The sequence below is a fragment of the Camelus bactrianus genome, chromosome 13, assembly GCF_048773025.1.
Source record: "Camelus bactrianus isolate YW-2024 breed Bactrian camel chromosome 13, ASM4877302v1, whole genome shotgun sequence".
Classification (NCBI taxonomy): Eukaryota; Metazoa; Chordata; class Mammalia; order Artiodactyla; family Camelidae; genus Camelus; species Camelus bactrianus.
In genome coordinates, this window is record NC_133551.1 from 47,319,669 (window position 1) to 47,347,431 (window position 27,763).

At 49.2% G+C, this 27,763-nt stretch overlaps 2 protein-coding genes across 11 annotated transcripts in view; one reads left to right on the forward strand and one right to left on the reverse strand.

Moving 5' to 3' along the window:
* Positions 1–9,648, reverse strand: part of ARMH1 (armadillo like helical domain containing 1) — a 43,205-nt gene extending 33,557 nt beyond the window's left edge. For 3 of the 10 annotated variants that reach the window (XR_012511316.1, XM_074376613.1, XM_074376607.1), the window contains exon 1: positions 9,498–9,647. Coding sequence is in view for 4 of the 10 variants with exons in the window: in XM_074376613.1 (XP_074232714.1) it covers positions 9,498–9,566 (69 nt within the window). In the remaining 6 variants the exon portion in view is untranslated. Of the gene's footprint in view, positions 1–1,507; positions 9,413–9,441 lie in introns of those variants that run through there. The other 7 variants (XM_074376614.1, XM_074376608.1, XM_074376616.1 and 4 more) reach the window with 6 other exon arrangements.
* Positions 9,649–9,806: 158 nt separating this feature from the next.
* Positions 9,807–27,711, forward strand: TMEM53 (transmembrane protein 53). Its single transcript, XM_010946071.3, has 3 exons — positions 9,807–10,041; positions 21,166–21,287; positions 26,202–27,711. The coding sequence occupies exons 1-3, from the start codon at positions 9,963–9,965 to the stop codon at positions 26,853–26,855; spliced, it is 855 nt and encodes a 284-aa protein (XP_010944373.1). The 5' UTR covers positions 9,807–9,962; the 3' UTR covers positions 26,856–27,711.
* Positions 27,712–27,763: the final 52 nt, after the last annotated feature.

Sequence of the window (27,763 nt, forward strand, 5' to 3'; positions counted from 1 at the left end):
TGTATCTCTTCCCTGCCCTTCAAACCCTGCCTGAGGTCCCGGAGTATGGAGGCCTCCAGCGTTCCTCCTGATGCAGTAAGAGAGTTTAGAGTAGTTGTTTGGCTTTTGAGAGCAGAGCTCTGGGATGGAGTGGGGGATGGAGGTGGGGAGGGGCAGGGAGTGATCGGCAGACAGACTCAACCAATCCGCCAAGTCTAGCCCTATACCTCATTCCTGACCTTCTGGGGTAACTTGTGCTTCCAAGGCATCAAGCCTCTTGGAGGTCAGATTTGGTGAACCTACTTGCTTCTTGTTGGTAATCGACCCTGATTGGCACTTGGTTAGTAATTTCTTAGGATGTTTCAAGCCAGGTGACACTCCCCTACCTGCCTTCTACCTTCCAAATACTGGTTGACTTTCATCTGCTGTTGCCTCCTTCTCTGAGCTTTTGTGACTTGATATCTTTTCTATCAAATACATTTCTTCAGTGTTAAGCCAGTGAGGTTCTGAGAGGTAAGGGGGAAATAAACTGGGGCAGTCATGTTTAATCAAGAGACTCCAGCCACTTATTTTTTTTTTAATCTCAACTTCTCTTCAAAATAAGATTTGATGATGGTTGGACAAAAACAAAAACCAAACAACCAATGAGTATAATTTTAAAAAGAATTTAAAGAGGAGAACAGTGGGAAAAGGGGGGAAATGTGCCAATTTCAAGAGTTAACATTACACCTGCAGGCTTTATGACTCCCAAATCCATATTTTCAGCCTGGGCCTCCCTCCAGGCTGAGAATATGACTAAGTGACTACAGACATCTTCCTAGGTATGTTTCACACACTCTTCTAATCAGTAAGTCCTGCAGTGAACTCATCAGGCCCTCACACCTGCTCCTTTCCCTGTGCTGGTCCTATTTCAGTGACTGTTCCCACCCTCCTAGTCACTCAAGGGCTAGCTTCGATGTATTCCTCTCCCTTGCCCTCCTTACTGAACTGTTGCTGGGTTCTGCCAATTACACCACCTCAATCTCCCTCAGCTCAGTCTATCTTCACCTCCACTGCTATGATTTCAGTTTCCCCCTCAACCCTCACATGGGTCACTGCAACTGCCTGCTAACTGATCTTCTGGTTTATCCCATCCTAATCTACACAGTGATGTGAGATCCTTTTTTTTGAATCATTAAAATAAAACGTGCTTTATTTTTAATTTTTAAAGCAATTTGTAAAGGTTACACCCCATTTACAGTTATTACAATATATTGGCTATACTTCTCGTGTAGTGATGTGAGATTATTTTAAAAATGCAAATCAGGCAGATTTCCCTGCTTAAAACTCTTCAGTTGTTTCCCATTACCCACAAGATAAAGTTTCAAACATCTCAAGCCAAACAGCTTCCATCTAAATTTTGCCAAAACTGAAATCTGACTGTCCCTCTCATCCGCACAGCCTTGCCATGCCACTGCCTCCAGTGGGAATTAATAAGAAGCTGCCAGCTTCCCCTCAATTCACAAAACATTCTCTAAAGTCCTCATACCTTCTCACTGTTTCTCGATCACTTCTTTTCCTCTGAGGTCCTCCTGTCCTTTCCCCTCTCCCTCGTCCTGGTGCTGATTTACTGGCCACTCCCTCCTGTACCTAAGTCTTCCTGTTTACTTACCAGCTGCTAGGCAGTTTCAACAACACATTCCATCTTCGTCATTTGGCCACTATCGTCCTGGCACATAATGGGTATCCAACAAGTGTTGTTTAAACTGACGTCCAACACACTGTGCTCATAATGAGCTCTTTAATTTCCTTAACTCCACACAGTAATTAAACAGATGTCCTGGGGGCCACTCCTAGCCAAGCACTGGAACTGGAATTGGTTAATGTAACAAATATGTTCTTTGCCCTCCAGGTGCTTACAGACTGGTGGGACCTAAAGGCAACCAGGTGATTTTAATGAAAAGTGAAAAGGATCTATTGGGGCTCATAGGAGAGGCACAAAATCTAGACTCCAGGGACCTCCAACCAACCTAGCATTCACACTCATGATCCACGCTAAACTTTGTAGTGCTTCCGTAGTGTAGTGGTCAGCATGTTCGCCTTACACACTTAACTTTGTGAATAGCTTGTGAAGTCTACAGTTCCAAGCTCCTTACCCTCCCTCTACTCTCAGGAGATCTACTTTTGGGCTTAACAAAAAAGTTAAAGGCCAGTGGAAAGAACGTCCTCACCGTCTCTTCATTCCGCCCGTGTTACATGTATCCACGCCCGTCGTTCTCTTCTCCTCCTTTACCCCTTTACCAGAGTTACACATCCACCCGTCCCCAACCATGAGTGCCTCTTCCCTTGGATCCTCAACATATTTCTTTAATTAGGCATTTCTTTCCTTAACTTACTTAATTCTTGCCTATCCTAAAGCAAAAATGAGCAAAAATGAAAACAAAAGCCACTGACTTCAACCTCCTGTCCCCCTCCAGCCACCTCTCTGGTTTTCTCACTTCACGGCAAAGCTTCTTAAAAACAGTCTACACGCCCTTCTCTGTTCCTCCACTGACAGTTCACTCCTCAACCCGCTGCAATTCCGCTTCTCTGTCACCCCCACCCCCTCACTTGCACACTTTAGCCATGTGTCTGATAACCTCCTAATTGCCCAATTCAGTGAGGACATCTTAGTCCTTTGCTCACTTATCCTGTTGCTGCAACAACATCACTGACCATCCCACCGGCTCAACAGGCTTTCTTTCCTGATGCCTCTCCACCCTGACATCTTCTCTTGGACAGCCTGAATCCCTGGCTGCCGCCCCAACTTTAAGTCTCCAGCATCTGTCACACTGTATGTAAATCCTCAGAAAACGGTCTCGGATAAGACTAGGAGCACCCCTGCCCCTGCTCCCCCTACAAACCTCACCATCAGCAATTCCATTCAATGTGAAATTCAACAAATAGTGAGACAAGTGTGTCCCATCCTTGTGCTGGGCCTCTAGGGATAACTGTGAAACAGACACAGTTCCCAAGGGGAAGGGTATAGCTCAGTGGTAGAGTGCATGCTTAGCATGCCTGCGGTCCTGGATTCAATCTGCAGTACCGCCATTAAAATAAATAAACCTAATTACCTCCCCTCCAAAAGACAGTTCCTGCCCTCAAGGGGTATGCAGTTTGGGGGTGGCACAGAGCCTTGTAAATAAGGAATTTTTTTTTAAGTCTAATGGTGTGGTAAGTGCTAGGATGGGGCAAGCACGGGATACTCTGGAAATGTGAGCAAGCGACACCCAACCCAGCCTTAGTTGGAGTGGCGGCTGTTACGGAAGATTTCTGGAGGAGATGCCATCCCGGCTGAAAGGCATCTGCAGCTAGCCAGGTGGAGAGGTGAGGAGGCTGTATTCCAGGTAGAGGGAATAAAATATGCAGAGGCTCAGAGTGTGAGAGTGTAAGGTATATTTAAAGAATTGCCAAGTGGAAGGCAGTGCAGTGTAGTGGTTAGACACACAGACACTGGAGTTGGAGGTGCTTATCCCTCCCAGCTGTGTGACATTATGCAAATTATTAGTCTCTCCAGGTTTCCGTTCTCTTACCTGAGAGGAGGTGATAGTAATACCTCACAAGGGTCAACAAACTATACAGAAAATCCTCAATAAAGCTTAGGTCTTATTTTCATGGCTGAGATTGTTCAGAATGGCTAGAGCAGAGTATGCAGCTGGAAGGGGCAGGAGATGAGGCTGGGGAAAAGGGTAGAGGCCAGAGAACACGGGGCCTTGATGCTCTGCGGCAGGGTCTGCACTCTACCTTGAGGGCAACTCAAGGGTATTGGGGGCTTTTAAGTCAAGAGTGACAAGGAAAGAGTTTGTTCTAGAAATATCATCTTGACTGCAGTGCAGAAGGGTGATCAGAAGGGGGCAAGAATGGAGGTGGGACACCAGTTAGGAAACTGTTCCCATAATCTTGGCAAAAGATGCTGATGCCACTAGGGCTGGAGAGAAGTAGAAATGCCTCATAGGGAGAAGCAACAGGACCTGGTGACTGTCTGGTTGTGGAGGATGGAAGGGCGCCCAGTCAAGGAGGATGCCCAGATAACCTCGCTTCCTACTTCACAGAGAAAACAGGCCCATCGGGCGCTAGTCTCTTCTTTCCCTACCATTCTTAACCTCCCCACATCAGCACTTCCTCCCTCTCCACCTCCAAATTTCTCCCTCTGCCCTACAGGATAAAGTCTGAACTCAGTGGAGCATACAAGGTCCTTCAAAACTTGGCCCCAGCCTCACCTTATCTGCAGTCACTTCCACATTACAACAGACCTCGACTTCTCAACTCCCCAGACCCTTCCAGGGCCCTCCTGTATCTCAACCCTGCTCTGCCATCAGGAATGGCCAGCCCCCTTTTTGCCCTTTGTTAATTCCCCAGGACAACTAGGAGTTCTTGGTTCTATGGTCCCATCCATGCCACCTCTTCCCCTGCTGTGCTGTAAAACGCCACCACCCCTCCCACTAGAGTGTGAGTTCCTCCCCGGCAGGGGTTGGTCTTCCCTATCTCAGTGTCCCTAGGGCCTGGCATAATGCCTGGCACAAAATAGATGTTTAATAAATGCTCACTGGGTGAATGAGTGAAGAAAACAGCCAGTGCCTGTTTCGATGGTTATATCTGAATGTCCATGATATGTAGGTCCATAAAACTACCAACTTCCCAAAGCTGCCACGTGCGGAGTGGCAGAATCTCCATCCAAGAAGGCCAGTGCAAAGTCTATGAGGCATTTTACAGCTGTGCCAGGAAATAGCAATGTCAGCAGCGGTGTCATCTTTGGACACTAAGGACAGGGATTCAGTGCCATGAACGGTCAGTTAAATTGTAATTGGAGTGAACTGTTCCTCTGCAAACCATAATGTGCTTTAGCTGCAGCCAAATGGCATTCAAGGAGGGGAGGAAATTTTTTGAAATGTCAAAGAAATTATTTCCAATTTGGTGCTCACAACCAGAGACTCTAATGATCAGTAGAAATGAGAAGCAAACAAATTAGTACTAATGGAAAATGGCTTTTGGAAAAGGGGATTTAATTTATAGTCAACTGATCGTGGCTTGCAGCATGCAGTAAAAGTCAGTTTCACCAGCTTGATCATAAGAAGCCGAGCACACCCGGAATGCCAGAGAAAAATATACATATGCCATCATGCTTATTGGAATCTTTCTGTAAGTGGCAGCCAATTAAAATCGTCATTACTTTACCTTGGAGAGAAAATGGTCTGAAAAAATCAAAGCACATGAAATTAAATTCCAGATTAGGAATCCCAGTCCAAATTGGTTTGTTTGTGGCCTTCTAACCTTGGCAAGGTCTTCTGCAAGGATGACAAACCTACTTTGTCTCCAGCCCAGAGTGGACCCTTTGTTTTTAATTTCCTCTCCATCTTCAGAGGTGATTAATAAATCTGGACTCATCCACAAATCACTTCTATAGCAGCCAAATGGTTCTTCTTCATGCCGGGAAATGAAAATAACAAAAATCTCAAAAAACCCCAGCTCTTGTACTGAGCCAAAGGTCCTTAGCAATGAGGAGCAAGCGAGAAGAGGTATTAAAAATGAAAAGGTCACTAGGTCTTGTTTCTAAATAAAATTTCTCAGAGGGCTTTTTTTCTCCCTATATTCAGACATGTTTCTAAAAGCAAGAAGCCTCCAGGGTATGGGCTGCCTGCTGGCTCACCGGGCTTACTGTCCCCACATGGCCTCGGAGACAACAAGGCAGTCACTGTCTCCTGTTCCTGCTGGTTCCACCTGCAGAATGGGACTGACGTCTTCTCCCAACCTTACTCCTCACTTTCAGCTCCTCAGTCAGAGACAGAGGGAGAGGGGGAGGCAGAGGGGGAGAAGAGAGAGGCCGAGAGAGAAACACTCTCCTTCCAAACTTCAGGCCCAGCCAAAGAGGGCAACCTGGCCATTACTTCCATCTCAGGGCCATATGCACTACAATTTGTCACAGTTCTCATAGATGTCCTTTCTGCTCCCCACTCATACCTTCCTTTTTAAAAAAATTTTTTGCTTTAAGTCACCCTGGAAATAGAGACCTCCAGGGCACAACAGCTCATCATTGTGGGTTTTTTTTTTTTAGTTGATTTACAATGCTCTGTTAGTTTCTGGTGTACAGCATAGTGATTTGGTTAAATATATATATATATTCTTTATCATTATAGGTTATTACAAGATATTGAATACAGCTCCCTGTGCTAAACAGTAGGCCCTTATTATTTATCTATTTTATCATATCCTCCTCACAGACCTCTCCTACCACCCATCAGTTCCCCACAGACTCCATCTGCCACCATCTTTTCCTCACATACTCTCTCCATATACCATTGCTCCCCACCTCCTTCCCGCAGAACCCACTGCCTTCACCACCTCCCCAGACTGAACCTCATTCTCTACCCACAGACCCCCTTTTCCTCTCCCTAGACTCACTTCTGCCCCCAGCTCCACTCCACAGGCCTGCCCTCACACTCTCCCCGCAAAATGTAACTCTCTAAGTCAACCCTCATCTCTACCCACGTTCTCCTCACTGCTTCACTGCTCTGTGCCTCATCTTCCTTGACCTGATTTCCTGCCCTTCCTTCCCAGTTTTCTTACTCTGCCCTGGAAAACCTTTGTTCCTGATCATCAAAGTCTCGTCTCCACACCTGGTCTGCCCACCTCCAGCCTGCCCCAAAGGCTGGCTGTACCTCAGGGCACCACTTCTGTATAGCCAGCCCCGCTGGAGGTGGCTTGTACTCATAAACCGCAGGGATCTCAGGGTTGGGAGAGAGGCTAGTGTCTCCTCACCAAAGCCCAACCAGTCCCTTATTCCACTTCCTCCTTGTAAAAACCCTTGATACTTTAGGGTCATGCCATTCAGCTAAATTGACTTTTGCCCCTCCTCCTGCTGTCACCTACAGACTCCAGAACAACCTGCTTCATTCATCAAGGACCTGGGTATCTAGGTCACAAACATCCTCTTTCCCTTTTCCCTCCTCAAGTCCTGCCCTCGGCTGGGGGGATTTCAACGGCCAGGTCAACATCTTGGCTGTCTTCTGTACTTCACTTTGGCCACCCACTCCTGTGGCCACACCCTGGGCCTTGTCATCAGCTAGAACTACTTAAACTTCATTACTCCACTTTCTGATCATAACTCTCTCATTCAACTACTTCCAAGACATGGGTTCTCAGACTTCACTGGGACCCCTGGTCCATGACACTTTTACCCTCTCCTACGCAGTTTAGGGTTGAAGGTCCATCATCTCAACCACTCTTTTGCCAGGATCCTCAACTTCCTTGTCCTTTGTCCTTCCATTTCATCCACCTGATAAAATTCAAACCTAGATCAATTCAATCCACCTCTCTGCACCATTCAGATGGCTGAATATGGGGGGAAAAGACACAGCACACAACCATGCACACCGCTGCTACTACAAACTGATGGTCACCATCCACAACAGGTCTCATAACTGCCCAGAAATGCTACTCAGTCATCTTCCTCCCATTCTCCATTGCAGCTACTTCATCCCTCCTCTGCTTGTCTCAAACCTTGCACACCATCTCCAATCTCTCTCTCACTGGCTGATGTCATGTCCCTATTTCAAAGAAAAAATAGAAACTACCAAACAAGAATTCTCTCGACTTCCTGCCACCGAATCTACTAATGTACTAACCTCACATGCTTCTTTTTTGTCACAGTGCAAATGTCCCTCTAAGTGAATTTTTCCACCAATGTGTTGGATCCCCTACTTTATTCTTTTCCTGGGGGCTCCACTCTGTTATCTCCTTCTCCCTCTTTGCTGGATTCATGCCAACAGCCTTTCTCCCATCTGAATAAAAACCTCTGTCTCCTTCTAGCTATTGCTTTCCCTTATTTTTCTCCTAAAGAGCCAAACTTTTTTTTTTTCGGGGGGGAAGTAATTAGATTTATTTATTTCTTTGGTGGCTGTACTGGGGATTGAACCCAGGACCTCATGCATGCTAGGCATGCACTCTACCACTGAGCTATACCTTCCCCTACCCCACACTCCTTAAACGTATAGTCTTCTCTTCTTCACCTTCCCACCCACTTCTCAACTCACTGTAATTTGACCTCTGTTTCCACCACTCCACTGAAACTGCCTTTGCAAAGGTCATCAACCACTTCCTTGTTTCTAAAGCCAGTGGATTTTTTCAGACCTTATTTTATTAGTCATCAGCCTTCAACACTTTCCCCCCTTGGTTTGTGGAAAACCACGTTCTACTACTGATTATTTAACCATTCTAGACCCTTCATCTCAATCACCTTTGCAGATTCATCCTCCTTTGCCAGAACCTCAAACTTAGGTGCTCCCCAGGCTCTGTCCTAGGCCTTCTTTTCTTCGTATTCTACATGGACTCTCTAGGCAAACTGGACAAATCAATCCACTAGTGTGGCTGCCATCTGTAAGGCACTACAGACTACACATTTTAATTTCCAGTTTAGACTTACCTAGCAAACTCCAGTCAGGCATATTTAACTGCGTCCTTGAAACCTCCACTTAGATGATGTCCCGCTGGCACCTCAAACTCTCCATGCCCAGAGCTGACCCTCTACTAAAAACTCTCCTGTTTGCCCAAGCCAGGAATTTGGAAGTCATTCTTCATTTCTCCTACTTGCCCCATATCCAACCAGTCACCAAGTCCAGTTCTTTTAAACTTGTGTCTAAGGAATCCATCCTCTCCTCTTCATTCCTGTTACATCTCCATGCTTCAGGCCTCCATAATTCTTCCTCATTACTGAAACAACTTCCTAACTGGTCTCCCTTCTCCCAATCCCCAATCCATTCTCTTCACTAATCTTTCGAAAACACAAATCTGCTTGTTACTCCTTTGCTTAAAGCCCTGCCAATGACTCCATATTGTCCTCAGGATTAGGACTAAGCTCTTGCACTCATTGGTGTAAAATGCACTGGAAAATTTTTCCATCAGTAAGGTCTACCCATAAGATCAGAGCTGACCTAGACATCAAAGACCCTCCAGGATCTGGGTCTATCTATTCTTCCAAGGTTGCTCTCCCATTAGTCTCTCCTCTGGCCAGAAGATGCTCCTAATTTCTGGCACTAACCCTTTACTTCCCCTCTCTGAGCCCTGCAAAGACCCATGTCACTACAAGTCTTTCAAAGCCCAGCACAAGAGCCATCGCACTGCCATAAATGTCCCTTCTGATTCTGAGCTCCTAAAATCCTTAGGGCCTGCTCTTCTGTAGTATTTATCCCTTGCATAGAATTAGAGTTAGTTCATGCATGGTTCCCCTCCCTCTCGTTTTAAGACTTACGGAAGTCAGAGTCAAAAACTTAATCCTCACTAGAGTCCACCTACATAACAGGTGCTCAGTAAATATACGTTAAATGCGTGGATAAACACCTAACCCCTTTATGTCCTGCGCGAACAGGGCATTCTCTAAAGTTTCCCCCATAAAACAACACCTCCTCTGCCTCCCACCCATCCCACCAGCCAGAATATGCCTCAACCCACTGGGCGGAGGATGGGCCGGCAAGCACCCCCTTGGCCATTTTGTACGGATTTTCTACCTCCAGCCTTCGGAGCTGCGGTTGGTAGAGGATGGTAGAGGTAGCTAGACGATGTAAATCAAAGAGCATTGCTGTCCACTAGGTAGGATAAGACGCCTTTGGGAAGGGCAACCCTCCTCATCCCGAGAATACAACGCTCGCAGACCCTCTTATCTACACAGGAAGGTGGGGACTCTTCTTGACCGGCGTCTCTGCTGGCCAATAACTGACCCAGATCAAACAAGTTCTCCAATGGCTGAGGGCCAGGGATAGAGCGGGGCGGGGCATGCTTGCTACGGCCGAGCTAGTGGGGTGCGCCGAGAGGCTCGGAGAGAGACTCGGTGGTTGCTAGGGCGGGCGGTCACGGAGTGCGGCTCCCGGATTGGGCAGCGTCGAGGGAGGTGGGTGGTGATTGGGCGGTGCCCAGGAGTCGCTCGGGCGAGGAGCGGGCGCGCGAGCGGGAGTTCCTGCAGGAGGCCCGGGCAGATGGCAGGCGCCTTCACCATGGCCTCGGCCCAGCTGGACTACACTATCGAGATCCCGGATCAGTCCTGCCGGAGCCAGGGTATGGAACAAGGGTTGGGTCCAGTCGTGGGTAGGTGACCTAACGAGTCTGGCTCGCAAGCGCAGCTGTGGCCCCGCCCCTCTCGCGGCCCCGCCCTCTCGCGGCCCCCTTATAGGGTCCCGCAGATCCTGGACTTGGTCGGGCCCGGAGAGGCCCGCCCCCGGTAAGCCCCGCCCCCAGAGCGCTCTCCCGGTTCGAGCCCCCCCCCCCCCCCGCGTCTCCCACCCCCAACCGAGGTTGGGGGCCTTTTTTTCTGTCTCTTTAGCTGGAGTTCTGGAGTCCATCCCCCTGTTTCTCTACTGGTAACTGAAGGCTGCCGAGGGCAGGGGCCCTCCTGATTCCTTTGTTTGGGGCCAGGTTTCCCACTGTGCTAGCCTTTCTTCGGTGGTTGTGGTTAGGGGGTCCCACCCACTATTTTCCCTGGGGCCCTTGCAGAAGCCTGGGACACAGAACCTTCATGCCTCCTCTCCACTCTCCTTGACAGTGGTTAACAGAGCAGTTGCTGCCATGAGATAGAAGTCAGTTCAAATCCTGACTTCTCTTAGTAGCTGGATGACCTTTGGCAGAGACTTCCAGCTCTGAACTTCTGTTTTCTCATCTGCAAAACTGGGGTACCAATAGTAACCTTCCTCACAGAGTTGTTGGTTGCACAGCTGAGATTGTTTGTGTAAAGGATCCAGCCTAGTGCCTGGAAACGAATGAGTTTAGTGATTAGCACTGTTTTCATCCCTATAGTCATATCATTAGCAAAAAGGTGTGTGGGAGGCCTGTGTGTGTGCCTGTAGAGCAGGTCTGGATCCTTGGCAGTATAAATAGAATCGGGGGCCCAGGGGATGGAAAGTTTGGTCCTGATTGGGAGGTATGGTAGAGGAGGAGCCTTGAAGTACACCCTAGCTTGGGCTGCATGTCTTGCCTGCATTACTCCACTTTGCCTTCACACGTCCAGTCTCACTGCCAGCAGCAGTTCAACCTCTTACATTGCCAGCACAGCAATCTTCCTAATGCAAAGTCTTCTATCACTGTTCTGTGTTAAACCCTTCAGTGGCTCCTTATTGCCTTCAGGATAAATCAAGTCCAGATTCCTTAGCCTGGCATTCAAAGTTCTTCATAATTTAGCAGCCCCTGCTTACCTCGTTGATCACTATGTCCTTCCACTGTTCAATTTGAGTTTTATGCTCTGGCAACCCCAGGCTACTTGTGATTCTCCACACATTTCTTGCTTCTCTGCCTTTGTTCCTGCTGTTTTGTCTTGTCTGGAATGCCCTTTCCCCTCTGCTGCCCCACACTGTCCCCTAGCTTGTCTGGTTCATCATTTAAGGCTTAGCTCAGATGTTACCTCCTTCAGGAGAGCCTTCCTAGACCCCTCCTGTAGCACCTTGTGTTCCGTGGGTGGGGTCTGGGATGGAAGGGCAGTCCCTAGGCTCTCATAGAACAGCTGGCTTTAGACCAGCTGTATGTCCCTAGAGCTAGATGTGTTAGTCAAGGACTCTTGGGCTTATAGATGTAGAAATGCTTTTGAAAAGTTTTGGCCTCAGCGGGAGATGAAGCCAGTTAATATTTTTGCCCTTGGAGAGCCTGCAGCTGCAAATGGCTGGAGCTGCCTTCTGCATGGTGGGAAAGACAAAGTTCTCCCTCAGCCCAGACGGGCAGCCTAGTGGTGTTGGTTCGCATTTCAGCTCCACCTCCTACTGTTCTGTGACTTTGGCAAGTTATCCAACCTCCCTAAGCCTCAGATTCCTCCACCACAAAGTAGGAGTAATAAGAGTGCCTCTGCACAGGATTGTGAATGTTAACAAGACAGTGGCTGGATGGGTGTGCCTGGCATGGAACAGGTGCTCTGTTGGTGTATTTCCACCCCAAGTGGCTCCCCTCCCTGCTTCAGGGTCCTGGAATTGGAAGAAATCTCCGGGTGCCATTCTGTGCTGTATCCTTCTACTAGCATGAGAGCGTTCTGTTGCTACCAGATCCTTCCTTGACAGGACGCTCCCTCCCAAATACCCTGGCTTGTTGGAGGACACTTGGATTGTTAGAAAGCATTTCCCTTTCTTGAGCCACAATAGGCCTTCCTGCCATTTCTGCTTTCAGTTCAGCATTTGCTGTGTCCTGGCCACGGACTGGTTGCCTGTGCCTCAGAAGTGACTCACACACAGGCTCCCTTCAAGGAGCTGTGGTTCTGGGGAGGGCTGAGGGCTTAGAAGCAGGTGGTTTCACAACGATGTGGTAATTGCAGGGCTAGGGGGTCGTGGGTACAACACAGAACAAGGTAATCCCTCTTTCTCTCTTTTCAAGAGGACAGCTTCATCTCTTCTCCAAGAAAAGTACCTCCAGGGCCTTCGGCTCCTCCCCGTCTGGTGCAGCTCTCATAACCTCCTCCTTCTGATTGCTCCTCCGCACTGGTTTGTCATGCTTTTCCCTCTCAAAATGCATACCCTGGAGCTGAACTGGAGGCTGTAGGAACTCCAGAAGGAGGTGACAGCACTGGGATCCCCTGGATCTGTTTGCTTCCTGTCTGTGGAGAGCTCCCCTCTAGGCTGACATGACCTCACAGAGTGGTGATCTTTGGGGGCCCCAGAGATTGTCTCTCTTTTGCAGTTACTGTTTAATGGTGGAGAAGTGTGTAGGACAGTCACATTTGGTTTCTGGAATTGCTTTTCCCCCATATTTGAACATTGAAGCCGCAGATTCCAGCACTCCTGTGCGTTGATAGAGAGGCGAGCAGCTGCTGCTGGCACATGAGTTTGCTGGAAGGCAGCTACAGATCTGGGGTCATTCAGAGCCCAGGATCCTGCTGCTGGGATTCCCACCCTCAAGAATCCATGTTTGCCTGTGCCGAATGAGGGTCGTCCACCTGGTCCTTTGCTGAAGCCGATGCTTGACCTGGCATTTCCCGCCACCCCACCCACTCTTCTTTGACCAGTGATCCCCTCACCCTCCTAATACCTGACTCATCTCATTTCCTGGGGGACGCTTCTGTTCTCGGGGCTCCCGCAGCAGGGATCCCTGTCGTGTTGTTTTGAGGGTTTTGCTCACTGTTGCTGGTGCTTGGCAAGGATGAAGTGCCAAATGAGCTGAAAGGAGTCACTTGGCGGCACAGCACTGTGGGCTGGAGCCGAGCTGCTCTGCCCTCCAGGCCAGGGCTGTGTCACCCCTCCTGCCAGCCAGAGCAGGGTCAGCCAAGTCCCGCCCCAGGGCCCCTCTGCGGCTCGCTGGCCGGCCAGCAGGCCTTCTTAAAGGCACCCTGTTGCTCTCATGTTCAGTAAACATTTTTAGAAATAACTGATTCACAGAAATTAATGGGGCTGGGACAAGGGGCACGTTTTTAGAGTATAAAGAAAGCCTTCCGGGGGTCACAGAGAAGGGAAGTGATGAGTTTATTGTGAACCCAGGCTTAATTGCCAGTCTGCTCTTCTGCTGAGCACTGACTGGGGTCAAAGAAATGTAGACATCATCTTAACCCCCAGGAGGTTTTCTGTGGCACTGGGGAAACAGTCTGGAGTGGACCACAGTCTGGACCACCATGGTGGCCCCAGGGGTCGGCTGGCTTCCTGGAGAAGAGTGACCTGAGCTGGACCTGGAGCTTCTTTGGAGGGCTTACAGGTGCTGGGGAGCAGCAGGAAGTGCAGAAGTAAGGGGGCCACGAGGACTGAGAGTGGACGGAGGGAGCGGGGCCTTGATCAGAGGCCAGTGTGCTTCCAGGAGCCGGGAGTGAGATAAAACCTCAAGAGCCTTCACACCAGAGAGGCCTCAGAGACCAGATGAAGAGTGACTTTAACTAGACCCTTTTCTTGTCTGTGGGGACCCCAGAGGTGCTTTTTTTTTTTAAAAAAAACAACAACAGGAGTTTTGTTTATTTTTTGAATCATGATTTCTTTTTTCTCATGCATTAATAGAGGTTCTTCCTAGATTGTGTGCTTTATAGCAGGTGCTCTGCTGGGCCCTGGATCTGAGCTCTAGACCTGAAGGGCCCTCTGCAGGCCCCCTTTGTCTGAGGTCTCCGGGGTTTCTGTCGCGCTTACACTGTAGACCATGCCCTGTTCACACGCCAGGGAGGCCAAAGCGCCTCTCGTGATTTTATTACTCCTCACGACCGTCTTGTAAAGTGGGGAGTACTCTTATGAGGAACAGAAGCTCAGGGAGGTGAAGCATCTGGCTCCAAGTTATCCCAGATTTCAACTTGGTAACCTCACTCTGAAGCTTGTGCAATGCAGATTTCAGGTGCCATTAGGAAGTGCTGCCCAAATACAGATCCAGTTAAGGACATGCATGAAGAAGGAGGTGTCCATTAAAATATTTCTATAACAGCAAAAGATTGGAAACAGTATCATGTCCAATACTGGGAACTTGGTCACCATAAATTATGAAATACTCTATAGCCACTCTGCAGCCACTGCAAAGAATGGTGTAGAAATATACAAACTGACAGGGAGAGATGTTCACAATATATTGCTAAATGGAATAAAGCAGATTACGAAACAGTCTGATTTCAGTTTTATGAGATATTCATTTTCTATTTTTTCTACAGTGAGCATGTATTCCTCATGAAGTAATAATAACCTCAATTCATTGAACTCTTTGTGCCAGGGTAACATGCTAGGCCTTCAGTAGTCACTAGCTTATTTAATCATTTGAATTATTATCCCCATTTCATAGATAAGGAAATTGGAGCTTAGAGAACTGGCTTAAGGTCTGTTTCATAGTAATTAGTGGCAGAGCCGGAGATTTGAACCCAGATAGGATTTTATACAGTATGTACTCTTCGATACCATGCTACTTGCCTATGCTGTGATTCCAAAAAGTGAAAAAGAAGGAAAAAAAGTAAATTTCAAATAAAGTTATTTGGTTTAAATATAGGAACTGTGAGACTAGAAAGTATTTCTTGGGAGTAGAGGAAAGTGAGGATCCTTTTCTTCTTCGCATTTTGAGAAGAAAACATAACGTTCTTTGTATTTTGATTCTGGCTTGCAGATGAAAAGCACATATTGTTCCACAGATCCGTATGCCTTGTCAGCCCTTTCCTTTGTCTTCCCCATATGCTCCTGGGATATACACAATCTAATTTATGCTTTACTTTTATGACTTGAACTGTTGTATGATAAAGTATATATCTGTAATTCTTGTATTATCGATGTCAGCGTTGTTTGTTGAGAAAAGTCCAGATGACAGAGAGTCCGTGAGATTAAATTGTTTTATAGGGTACTCAGTAAGTGCTAGGTTTGAAAAGAACTCTTCTGCCTTGCCGAGGGGCTTCTGGGCATCCATAATCTCTCTGATGTCTCAGCTGCTGTTGACTCTGCTAGACATCTACCTGGCCCCCCGCCTTTTAAAAAAATAACATTTTTAACTCTCACCGCAAAAATGTGACACATATGGACTTTAGAAAATGAGTAAAAATACTCATGAAAAAGAAATTGCCTCTAATCCCAGAAATAATTGCTATATTAATATTTGACATATATTTTTCTATGCATAAATATATGTGTATATATGTAGACAGGTGTTCTGTTATATATACTGCTTTGCAGCTCACTTTTTTTGCTTAATGTGTTTTCAAATTTTATTATTAATTTTCAAAATAATCACATTATTGATGTATAATTCACATACTATAAAATTCACCCTTTTAAAATGTACAATTCATTGATTTTTATTATATTCACAGAAATGTACAACCATCACCATTATCTAACATCTGAACATTTTCATCACCTCAGAAAGAAACCCTGAGCCATTAGCAGTCACTTCCCATTACCCCTTCCCTCCAGCTCCTGGCAGCCACTAATTTACTTTCTGCCCCATGGATTTGCCTCTTCTGGGCATTTCATATAAATGGAATCATACAACATATGGTCTTTAACATCTGGCTTCTTTCACTTAGCATATGTTTTCAAGGTTCATCCATATTGTAGCCTGTATCAGTGCTTCATTCTTTTTTGTGACCAAATAATGTTCCATTGAATAGATATACCACATTTTATTTGTCCATTTACAGGTGGTAGACATTTGGATTGTTTCAACTTTTTGGCTGTCGTGAATAATGCTGCAGTGAACATTCGTGTACCAGTTTTTGTGTGGATATATGTTTTCAGTTCTTTTGGATGTCTACCCAAGAGTGGAAGTGCTTGGTCATATGGTAGTTCCATGTTTAATTTTTTTTGAGGAACTGCCAAACTATTTTCCAAAGTGGCTGCAACTTTTGGCATACTCACCAGCAGTGTATGAGGGTTCTGAATTCTCCACATCCTCATCAACACTTGTTATCACTGACTTTTTGATTATAGCCATCTGAGTGGGTATAATGTGCTGTCTCATTGTGGTTTTTTTTATTTCCGTAATGACTGTGATGTTGAGCATCTTTTCATGTTCTTATTGGCCATTTGTACATCTTCTTTGGAGAAATGTCTATTCAGATCCTTTGCCCGTTTTACGTTTGGGTTATTTGTCTTTTTATTGTTGAATTGTGACAGTTTTTTTTAATATACCCTGGATACAAACCCCTTATCAGATATGTGATTTGCAAATATTTCCTCCCATTCTGTGGGTTTCTTCACTTTTTGATGGTCTCCTTTGATGTACAAAAGTTTTCAATTTTAATGAAGTCCCAATTTATCTACTTTTTCTTTTATTCCTTGTACTTTTGATCATGACTAAGGAAACATTCCCTAATCCTAGGTCACAAAGATTTACTCTTAGGTTTTCTTCTAAGGGTTTTATAATTTTAACTCTTACCTTTATGTCCATGACCTGCTTCATGTATTACTGAGTATTTCCATATGATAAACATTTTTATTCCATAGAAGTAGAATTACTAAGTCAAAAGTTGCATGTTTTTGAGGCTTTTGATACACGTACCAAAATTGTTGTGACTCTCTCCTCCTTATCATCTCTCTCCCTGCTCCTACCTGTCTCCCACTGCTCTGGCTCAGGCCTTTGCCCCTGCTAGCCTTGCATGTTACAGCAGTCTCCGACCTGTTCCTAATGGACCCATTTGGTGTGGTGGGTAAGCGCAGGGGCACGGTGATGGCGGTGCTGTGATGGCACAGAGGAGGGGCATCTAACCTAGTCTGGTGATTTGGGGTGGGGAGGGCGAGAAGGGGTTGGGAAGGGCATCAGGGAGGACTTCCTGGACGTGGACAGTGAGCTGACTCAGCAGGTGGAGTGGGCATTAGCAAAGCGTAAACATGGAGCATCAGTGTCCTGGGCTGGGAGTGAGGAGCATGATCAAGGTCCTGGAGGCGGGGCAGTGTGGCATGGTGGACCAGAGATGGATGCTGGCTCTGCCACTTCCTGGCTAGGTCTTCTTGGGGAAAGGGACTTGCCCTCTCTGTGTTTTTGTTTTCTCATCTGTAAAATGGAGATAGCAATAGCACCTGACTCCTAGGATGGTTGTGGACAGAGGCAGCATAAGTTGAGGTTCTGGCTGTGGTGCCAGTCCCTGAGGAGGAGCAGGTGGAAGAGGTCAGTGTTGGATCTGTTGATATACTGAGTTAGCTATGTGTCCAGGTTTGGAGCTGAGCCAGTAGAGATTTGGTTAAGACCAGGTGCTTGAGGTTTTTACCCAGGGAGCCAGCTGGGATAGTGGTGATGAGCTGGTCCCTAAGGGTCAGACTACCTGGATCCCAGCTTCACTACTTATTAGTTCTGTAACCTTGAGCAAATGATTTACTCTCCCTGTGGCTTAGTTTTTATCAGTAAAATGAGAATAGTAACAGTACCTTGTTCATAGGATTGTTGTGAAGATGAAATGAGTTGATATGTAAAGTGCTTAGAACAGTGCCTGCCACAATGCTCCTTTTGTTGATATTGTTACTGTTTTTCTGGGTGATGGGAAAGAGGGAGGTAGAAGCCAAAGGAGATGTGGAATTCAGAGAGGTTTGTGATGGTTTAGGACCAAGGTGGGTTTGATTGTCTGCGCAGGGCCATGGTCCACCCCAGAGTACAAGTGGGAGACTGAGCCAGTGCCCTGGTCTTCAGTGCCCGAGGGGCAGTGGCCAGAGCTGGGAGATGTCAGCAGTGGGAAGGGGAGAGGGTGATGACCAGTGGACTGAGCATAAAAGGAGCAGGGGCTTTTTTTTTTTACAGAGGAGGGAGGAATCATGATCTGGATGTGGCAATAAATAACAATACTTTAGCCATTACTTTTATTACTCTGGAGAGGGCAGTGGTATCCATCCTTCACTTTGCAGCCACGTGTTCATTCATTCAGCACATTTCTGCTAGTGCCTGGATGGGCCAGCCACAGTGCTGGGCATCAGGGAGGTGGCGATCAATGTGACAAACCCCGTCCTGCCTTCATGGAGCCTGCTGGCTGAGGGAAGACACAGACAGAGCCAGAGGTTAGACAAATAATTGTGCAATACAGATTGGATCCTGCCACTCCCTGAGTTCCAGAATCTTCATTTGCTCTCCTCTGCTTGGGATAAAATCCTGCCTCCTAGGCATGGCTTGGAGGCCTTGCAGGATCAGTCCCCAGTCCCACCCTCGGCAGCTCTCCTGCTCACCGCTGCTCCCCCACCCAGGCTTCCAGCCACCCAGGACTGCTTGCTGTGCCCCAGACCGACTTAATATCTCCATCGCCCCCTGCCCTGCTTATACCTTCTCTCCACCTGGCATGGCTCCTGTTGGTCCTTCATGGCCAGTGCAGCAAGCATGTCTTCTTTTGGGAGGCCTTTCCTGGTCACCCTCACTCTCTCAGCCCTGTTGCACCTCGGGCTTTTGTGGATTATAGCACTTCATGTCGAGAATCAGAATGGGCAGCGCAGCTGCAGGGGGAGGAGGTGATGCTGAAGGCTGCGAGTTAGGAGTGGGCATGGGGAGGAGGGCCCTGGGAGATGCTTGTGGATAGGAGGAGCACGCTGTGGCTCAGAGTGGGGCCGCCTCCAGTGCCTGGCTGGAGTAGGATCAGTTCCCTCCTTTTAGGAACATTACGGGAAGCTTGGGCTCTGGGAAGAGGCAGGGTGTCCAGGGTGTCTGTATTCTGAATTTCTTCCTGGAGATGCGTATCTGGTGAAGAGTCATTCCTACCTGAGTTGGTGAAGCCAAGGGCACCAGGAAAACCTGCAGTGGGGCAAAATGGTGTTACAGATCCCAGCCGTAGGGGTGGGGCAGCTCAGAGGCCCAGCAGAAGGGTCTGAACCTTCCCTGACTGGGAATGCACCCCTGCTGCTGATTGGGGTGGCCTCCAGGGGATGTGACCTCCCTTGGATGCCTTCTCTGGTTCTGAAATAAATCCCCAAACCCTTTGCTGGTGTCTTGGTTATGGCACGTGGAGGGGAGCACTGTGGGCTGGGGGAGGGGAGCCTATGCTCAGGCAGCCACACAGAGGTAAGGAGCCTCCCTGGGGCAGAAATCCAGCTGCTGGACCTCAGAGGGTCAAATTAGATCCAAACAGTAGCTGTTGATTACCACCCATGAGGCAGCCAAGGCCCGAACTTCAGGGGTAGTCACCCCCAGCAAGGTGGGGCCCCAGTGAATCCCAGATAGAACCTCTCCACTAGAAGGGCCAATGCAGGCAAAGAGCTGCCCTGGCCAAGAACAGGGGCCACCAGGCAAAGAAAGGTGGTGAGAATATTTGGAGTGGCCTGAGTTAGACTGTGGGACTGTCCCCCTCATCAGAGGCTGAGGCCGGCATCAGGGGAGCCTGGGAGGGCTGGCAGGTGTCAGCAAGGGACCGAGGTGCTGGCAGTTCCTGCTCCAGGCTGAGTAGCAACCCAGCCTGGGATCCCCATGGGTGCGGGCAGTTAATCTCCAAAGGCCAGAGTCGCCACTGCTGGAGAGCAGGAACACTGAACTTTTCAATCACATTAATTTCCACAGGAAATTGTTGTCTTCCTTTTGTCCAAAGGTTAGTGATTTATATTTACCATCCTCTTAACTAGCCTTGAAATTTACTGTTGCCAGGTCACCAGCAGCATCCATAAATCTTGGGGTGGCAGCTGAGCATAGCCAAGTGGCTTTATCCTTGGAAGGGTACATCCCAGTTCTTTCTGGAGGGCAGATAACTAGCAACAGACGGTCCCTGCACAGAATTCGCCCTCAGGGGGTGGGTACTCATTTGGCAGGGGAAATGAGAGGAGGTCTAACCAACAAGATTGCAGGGAGGCCTCCTAAAGCAGCCCTGGAAGAGGCAGCTGGCTTGTGCCCTGGCACGTCACCAAAGGACATGCTTCTAGCTGTGGGCTGGTGGCACAGAAGGTCTCAAGTGGCTTAGTTAGGATGGGGAACGGGGACCAGATTCTCAGCTCTATACTTCCTGTGTGACTTGAGGCAAATGACTTAACCACTCTGTGCCTTAACCCCTCAATTTCCTCATCTGTAATACTATTCCTGGTAGTGTTGTTGTGAGGGTTAAACCTCAGTAAATACTAGCTGTTACTATTCTCTGTCTGAATGTGGTGGGTGGTTTATAGGGGCCCTCAGAGTCCGTCTGCTCCACTGTCCTGCTTACACTGTCCTATCTGTTCCTTCTTTTAAAACCCTCTTCTTCCATCTGCTCATAGAGTTAGAACAGGAGCTGGCAGACGTTTTCTGTAAAGGGCCACTATGTGCCTTAGGCTTTGTGAACCATATGGTCCCTGTTGCAGCTACTCAGCTCTGGTGTTTTAGTATGCAAGCAGCTTGACTGTATTCCAATAAAACTTTATTTGTGGATACTCAAATTGAAATTTCATATGGTTTTCACAAAATATTCTTTTTTTGATTTTTCTTTCTTTTTCTTACTATTTTAAAAAGTAAAAAACATTTTTATTTTTAGCTTGAAGGTCATATGAAAACAGATCATGGGCGGAGTTTGGCCCATGGCTTGTAGTTTGCTGATCCCTGGATTAGAAGGTGAAATTGCATGGAGGAAGTATTTATTCACTTTTCTCACCTGGGCTCTGTCTTGGAGTCATTAAAGAAAGGGGCCCTCACGTGGGTTTTTGCAGCTACCCTGCAGTGCCTCCTGAGAAGCCTAAAAGCTGTCTGAAGCGGACAGGGGAGGGCGCCCGGTGGGAACCTGAGGTTCGGGGGCTGGTGGGATGCCTGGGCCTGGCGCCTGCGGCCAGCATGGGGCTGGCTCTGGATTGGCCAGTCACCCCCACCCCGCACCCCAAGTCGGGGCTGACAGTCCCATTGTTTGTGTTTCAGAGAACAGCCCCAACCAAGGCGGGAAGGATGCGGGGACTCGGCAGCCTTTGGTGATTCTCTTGGGCTGGGGTGGCTGCACTGACAAGAACCTGGCCAAGTACAGCGCCATCTACCACAAAAGGGTGAGTACTGCAGGCGTGAGGACAGCCAGCCGGCTGGGGCCGCTCTGTAGGGGGTCTCCCAGCCTTGGCTGCCCTCCTCTCCCGGCTGACCTACCACCAGTGTGACAGGCCTGGGACTGGCACTATGAATGGCCTGCGAGGAAGATGCTGGGCCCGTGGGGGCTGGGCAGGATTACCCTCCTTGGCTGCCATCTCTGTGGCCTGATCTGTCCCCTTCAGCCCCCGACCTGCTTCCTCTTCCTTCCTCCCCAAGCCCCGCTTTGGGCAGCCCATCCCAGATGTGCTCCCTGCTGTGGAGTCAGCCCAGACCTCAGGTCTCGTTGGCCGGTGCTGCCTCTCTGGGCAGCAAGAGCCTGGGCCGGGGTGCTGGGCATAGTCTGGACTCGTAGGACTTTCTCCATTCCTGACCAGGTGAGTGTCTTAGGGTTGACTGTGGCACCTTCATGTTTCCAGACTAGAAGGGCCTCTTGGAAGAGAGATTCAAGCCTGAGGGTCCCTTGCTTCATCTCAGGTCGCATCAAGAGTTGGATGTCGAGGTTGTGGTAATTGGAAAGAGCCTGGGGAGGGTGTGGTTATATCTTGGAAGCCCCTTTCATGGCCTTGGCCACTGGCCTGGCCCTGCCCTGCCCTCCTCAGCCCAGAACTCCCAAAGCAGGGTGGTGTCAGTACAGACCCCCAGCTGCCAGCTGCCAGCTCTGGATGCAGGAGGGATGGCAGTCACCTGGGAGAAAGGCCAGCTGGTGCCCCCCGCCGAGCCTCCCTCCCCTGACCCCAGTCTGCTCTGTGCCCCAGGCGTGTGGTGGCTCTGCAGTGGGAGAGGAACTAGTGTAGTTCTCAGCCTGAGGCCTCCCCTCAGCTGACAAGCCTGGTCCTCTGGCATCGCTTTTTACAGATTGCCTTACTCCTTAAGGAGTTTCAGCTGCTGCTGAACTCCACTCACTGGGCTAGGCTAGCTTGTCTGGCTTCAAAGATTAAGATCCAGGAGGGCAGGCAGAGGACTAGGAGTGGGTGAGTGTGGCTAGAACAGAGGGTGAAAGAAAGGGCAGGTGTCAAGAGATGAGGCTGGGGAGGGTCCTGAGGGGATTTAAGCAGGGGTGTGATGTTTGACTTGTGCTTCTGCAAGTCCCTCACTGCAGGGTGGGGAAAGTGTTGGGGCGCCAGGACTGCGGGCCAGGAAGTGCGTTTGTGGCAGTGGTCAGGACCTTGGGGCTAGTGGTGCCGGTGGAGGGAAGTTGATGGATAAGAAGCTTATCAGGAGGCAGAGTGGTAGTTTGATGAGAGATTGGGTGTGGGTGCAGGGATAGGGAGGGGACCAGGATAATGCCAGGTTTCTGGCTGCAGCAGATCCTGGGTAGAGGCGGGTGTGTTCTTTGAAACAAGGAGCACTAGAAGAGAAGCCGTGGGCTCTGGGGTGGATGAGGTGCCCCTAGGGAGTGTGTAGAAGGCAGGGAGAAGAGGCCCAGGACAGAACCCAAACTTAAAGAAGACGAAGAGGGTCCCATGCGGAGTGGCTGCAGATGGACCAGAAAACCCAGGGGAGTGTGACAGAGTCCACAGGAAGTCTTAGGGAAATGGGCTGCTGTAGGGCAGACAGGAAAGATGTTCTTGGGGCAGAAGGCACGGGGAGGAAGTGGTGGAGTCGGGGGAGGAAGTCACCCCCGGGCAGGCAGAGGGGTTGAGATGGCAGGGCTGGTGGGGGTAGTGTTTGTCTGGAAAAGGAAAGGGTGCCTTTACCCTCTGGTCAGGAGGATAAGATGAGAGTGGAGAAAAGATTTTTCTAATCCCGAACTCCTAATACTTTATCATTTAAAAGAAAATAAAAGCACTGTATTCTACCACCTAGATATTACCTCTATTTCCATGTTAATATATATCCTTTTAGCATTTTTTTCTGTGTGTGCATCTCTTTTTCTTACCTAAATAAGATCTATTGAGTACACTATTTTATGCCCTGCTTTATTTTTCAGACCATGATTTCCACCGTCCCATGTTAATACATTTTTAATCTCATCTAGTTGCCAGTCCTTATTGAGAGTCTCTAATAGGTGCCCAAGTCTCCTTTATAGCTGATTTTCCCAAACTGGGATCCAGTCCAGGATCACCTGTTGCACCTAGTTATTTTGTCCCTTAAGCCTCTTTTAAATCTAGAACAGTCCATTTTTTCCCGGATACTATCTGGTGCCAGGGCTACCGGAGAGTATTTCTAGGAACGCGTGATCCCAAATGCTGCTGGGAGGAAAGTACGGTGGGGACTGAAAGGTGTCGTGGGATTTGGCCACTTGGGCGCCCTTGGTAAGAGCAGCTCAGCTGTCAGAGTGGAGTCAGCGGGAGGCCATCAGGTGGGGAGGGCGGGTGCCAGTGTTTGTCTAGGAAGGTGAAGAGAGGGTGGGACAGTTAGCGGGGAACATGGTGTAAAGGCAGAGGCTTTTTTTTTTTTTTTTTTTTTGGAGGAGTAAGGGAGGTAATTAGGTATATTTATTTAATGGAGGTACTGAGGATGGAACTCATGACCTCATGCATGCTAAGCATGCACTCTACCACTGAGCTATACCCCCCCTTTTTTTTAAAAATGAGATTGGTTTGAGCAGGAATCTGGAGCGAGAAAGAGACTGAGAATACAGGAGAGTGACGCGAGGATGGGCGGAGCAGGCTGGGACCAAGCATGTGAGGAGATGGAGAGATGGTTGGCTTCTGGGGAGAGAGAGGAGACAAGGATCTGCCAGGCAGTGAGAGCCTGGTCCTTGGTGCAGGGGCTTCTAGGGGCATCTGACTGCAGAGGTGGCAACAGGCACCTTGGAAACCTCAATAGACGGGATTTCAAAATTGTACAATAGATAAACAAGATTATACTGTATAGCACAGGGAAATATACACAAGATCTTATGGTAGCTCACAGAGGAAAAATGTGACAATGAATATATATATGTTCATGTATAACTGAAGAATTGTGCTCTACACTGGAATTTGACACAACATTGTAAAATGATTATACATCAATAAAAAATGTTAAAAAAAAAAGTGAGGCCCAGAGGAGCTTCACGGGGAGTGCTGGCTGTTCACAAGATGAGTTCTGTAGATGCACTCACAGGTGATGTGGAGGTAGAGGCCCCGGGCCCCCAGAGGTGGTGAGCTCACAGGAATTGCTGAGTTTATGTCTGCACCAGCAGGTGGTTCTGCATGGGAACTCCACGGGGAGGAGTGTGTGTATGTGTGTGCACACATGCACTCTGGGAGGTTGTACCTGCAGTGGTGTGTGTCCTTGTGGATGTGGTCCTTAGTGCACTTAGCAGGTGGTGCAGTGGGTACCCTAGTGAGTGGTAGGTGCCGTGGGCATCGGCATCTGTGAGGTGTGAGGTGGACAGGCTGTGTTTAGTTCAAGCAGTTGTGTGTGTGTATGTGGGGGGGGGGTGATGTGGAGTGTGTGTGTGTTCGTGGGCAATGCGTGTAGGTGGAGGGAGGGTAGAAAGACATTTCACATCCCACTGGGGAGTTAGAGTGGAGCCCTTTGTGAAATTTGCCAGAGCTGAGGGGCCAGGTGGCATCAGTTACCCACTCTGCTGAGTCTTGGGAGGGGTGCTTAGGTCCACTAGGGCCCTGGTAAGAGCAGAGCCAGGAGGAGTGGGGCAGAGGTCACAGGGGAGTCTGAGGGAGAGGACGAAGTCAGGGAGCTAATGGCAGGGTTCCCTCGGCTGACCATCCCAGTTTGGCTGTGGGTCATTCAAGTACTGTGCCCATTTCATTTCCTCCTGCTATTACCCTACCACCACTAATTACTGCTACTCTCAGTTGAGAACTTTGTACCAAATGCTGTTTTGGGCTCTTGAGATACATTTTTTTCATTTAATTTTCACCATAATCCTATGAGATGGATGTTATCCCAACTTATAGATGGGGACACAGACTCAAAAAGATGAAGTAAGTTGCTCTTTATCCATCCACACTGTTAATAAGTAAGTGGTGGTGCTAGGAATTGAGGCCGGAACTGTCTGACCCCTGAGCTGGCCTAATTCAGGTTCCCCTGACAAAGGGTCCCTTGTCTCTGGCACATATTAATGAGAGAAGAGTAGGACTCAGGGTGGCTTTGGCTGCCTTTTCTAACTAGCCTAGAAGGGGTTCTTCTAGGTGTTCTTGAAATGTACTTGACCCAGGCATTGAGGGGTACAAAGGCCTAGAGTTCAGTGAAGATTTCAGAATTTGAGGAAAAACAGTGTTTACTGTATTTGGAATTTCCAGGCCAGTGGGAAGAAAGATCCCAGGCCTTGGAACCAGACATCTGGGTGCCAAGCCCCTGATGCCAGAGATTATGGACTCTGCTCTCAGGGTCCTGCAGGAAGGTGGCAGTGGCCAGAGACAAACATGCTGTGGGCCTGGCTCACGAGTGGCCTCTGGTGGTCAAGGCTGGGCCTGCAGGCTATGTCTTGGGTGTTGGGTCTTGTGGGAAGGGTCCAGGGGCAGGAGGGATACCTGCTTGTCCCTGGGAGGTGGGGACAGTGCAGAGCGGAGTCGCTGCAGCAGGGTGTAGGCAAGCAGTGAGGCCTTACTGGTGGCAGAGTTGAGCAGATGAGGGTGCAAGGTTGGGATGGGAGGGAGACAGGGGGTGGACTGGACACAGTGAGGAGACTTCCTTCTGGTGAGCCCAGATGTCTCCAGATGAGCTCTGGGCTCCAGGCTTCACAGACCATCCCAGGCTGAGGGGGCTTGGCCAGCATGAAGTGATTACCCGACAAATGGAGGAATCTTCCCCTCTGGGAGGCACCCATGACTTGTGAGTGGTGAGCTGGTGCCCAGGCTGCAGCGGGGCCTGGAGTGCTGCCGGGTTTATGGAAGTTGCAGCTGCTGCCCTTCTGCCCTTAGCTTGTCTCCACCTCCCCACCGCACCCCTGAGGACCGACCAGGCCTCTCTCCTCTCCCCAGGGCTGCATCGTGATCCGATACACAGCCCCATGGCACATGGTCTTCTTCTCTGAGTCCCTGGGCATCCCTTCACTTCGTGTCTTGGCCCAGAAGCTCCTTGAGCTGCTCTTTGATTACGAGGTGGAGAAGGAGCCCCTGCTCTTCCACGTCTTCAGCAACGCCGGCGTCATGCTGTACCGATACGTGCTGGAGCTCCTGCAGACCCACCGGCGCTTCTGCCACCTGCGTGTGGTGGGCACCATCTTTGACAGCGGTCCTGGTGACAGGAATCTGGTAGGGTCTCTGAGGGCCCTGGCGGTCATCCTGGAGCACCGGCCTGCTGCGCTGCGCCTGCTGCTCCTGGTGGCCTTCGCCCTGGTGGCAATCCTGTTCCACATCCTGCTCGCTCCACTCACCGCCCTCTTCCACACCCTCTTCTATGACAGGCTGCTCGATGCAGCCTCTCGCTGGCCTGAGCTCTACCTCTACTCGAGGGCCGACGAGGTGGTCCTAGCCAGGGATGTGGAGCGCATGGTGGAAGCACGCCTGGCACACCGGGTCCCAGTGCGCTCCGTGGACTTTGTGTCATCTGCACATGTCAGCCACCTTCGTGATTACCCTACTTATTACACGAGCCTCTGTGTCAACTTTATGCACAGCTGTGTCCACTGCTGAGCTCCTTGCCCTACCCACCTCATCTCTGTTCCAGAAATAAATGCCTGGCAGCTCCCCACAACCTACATCCATGGGTGGTGTCCTCTTCTGGTTCAACTCCCCAATGCCCTCTGGGACTCTGTGGTCCTCCAAGTAGAGAATTCTCATGAGCCTCTGTCCTGGGGGATTGTGGTGGTCTCTGCTCATCCCAGGATCCCAGCAGGCAGGAGTGCCCGGGCTCTGCAGGAACCTTGTAGTGGTTGTGTTTGGACAAGTGCAGCCATCAGGCTTGCTGCTTTCTGTGTTTAGGCTGTAAAAGATTAGTGGGGGTGAAGATGATTCCCAGCGTTGATCTTTGATTCCTTGAATGGAAAGTGAGCTTTATAGGGAGGTGCCAGAGGGTAGGGTCAGGCTGGATTGTGATCTCTGCTCCCAGAAGGGCAAAGCCGCACAGCCCGGAGCACCATCCCCATGGATCCCACTTGGCAGTTCACTCAGAGAGGGTCCTCATTGCCAGGGAGTCAGAGGTGGAAGCCAGAAGAGAGCAGAGGATGCAGAGGTGGAAGGCCTGTCAGGGTCCACCACACGGTGCCAGGAAGCCACTGGATCCAGGAAAGTTCCAAGATGCATGTATAATGGGCAGATGGAGTGGGAAGCAGAAAGATGGCAGTGCCATACGAGAGCTGGGATAAGCTGAGTCAGAACCAGCACCATTTGCCTGAAACAAACTTCATTTCCTTGAGGGAGACCCACTCAGATCCTCTCCAGGCAAGAGAGGTGGCTTCAGCCTTAGATTTCTGTATCAGCTGTCGTTTACAAGTCACTGCTGCACAATGCTGGCACATAGTAGGTATTCAATAAATACTTGTTGATTGAATGAGCTTACTGTGGTGATCAAGGGACTTGGGGGGCAGGGATAGGCTTTGAAA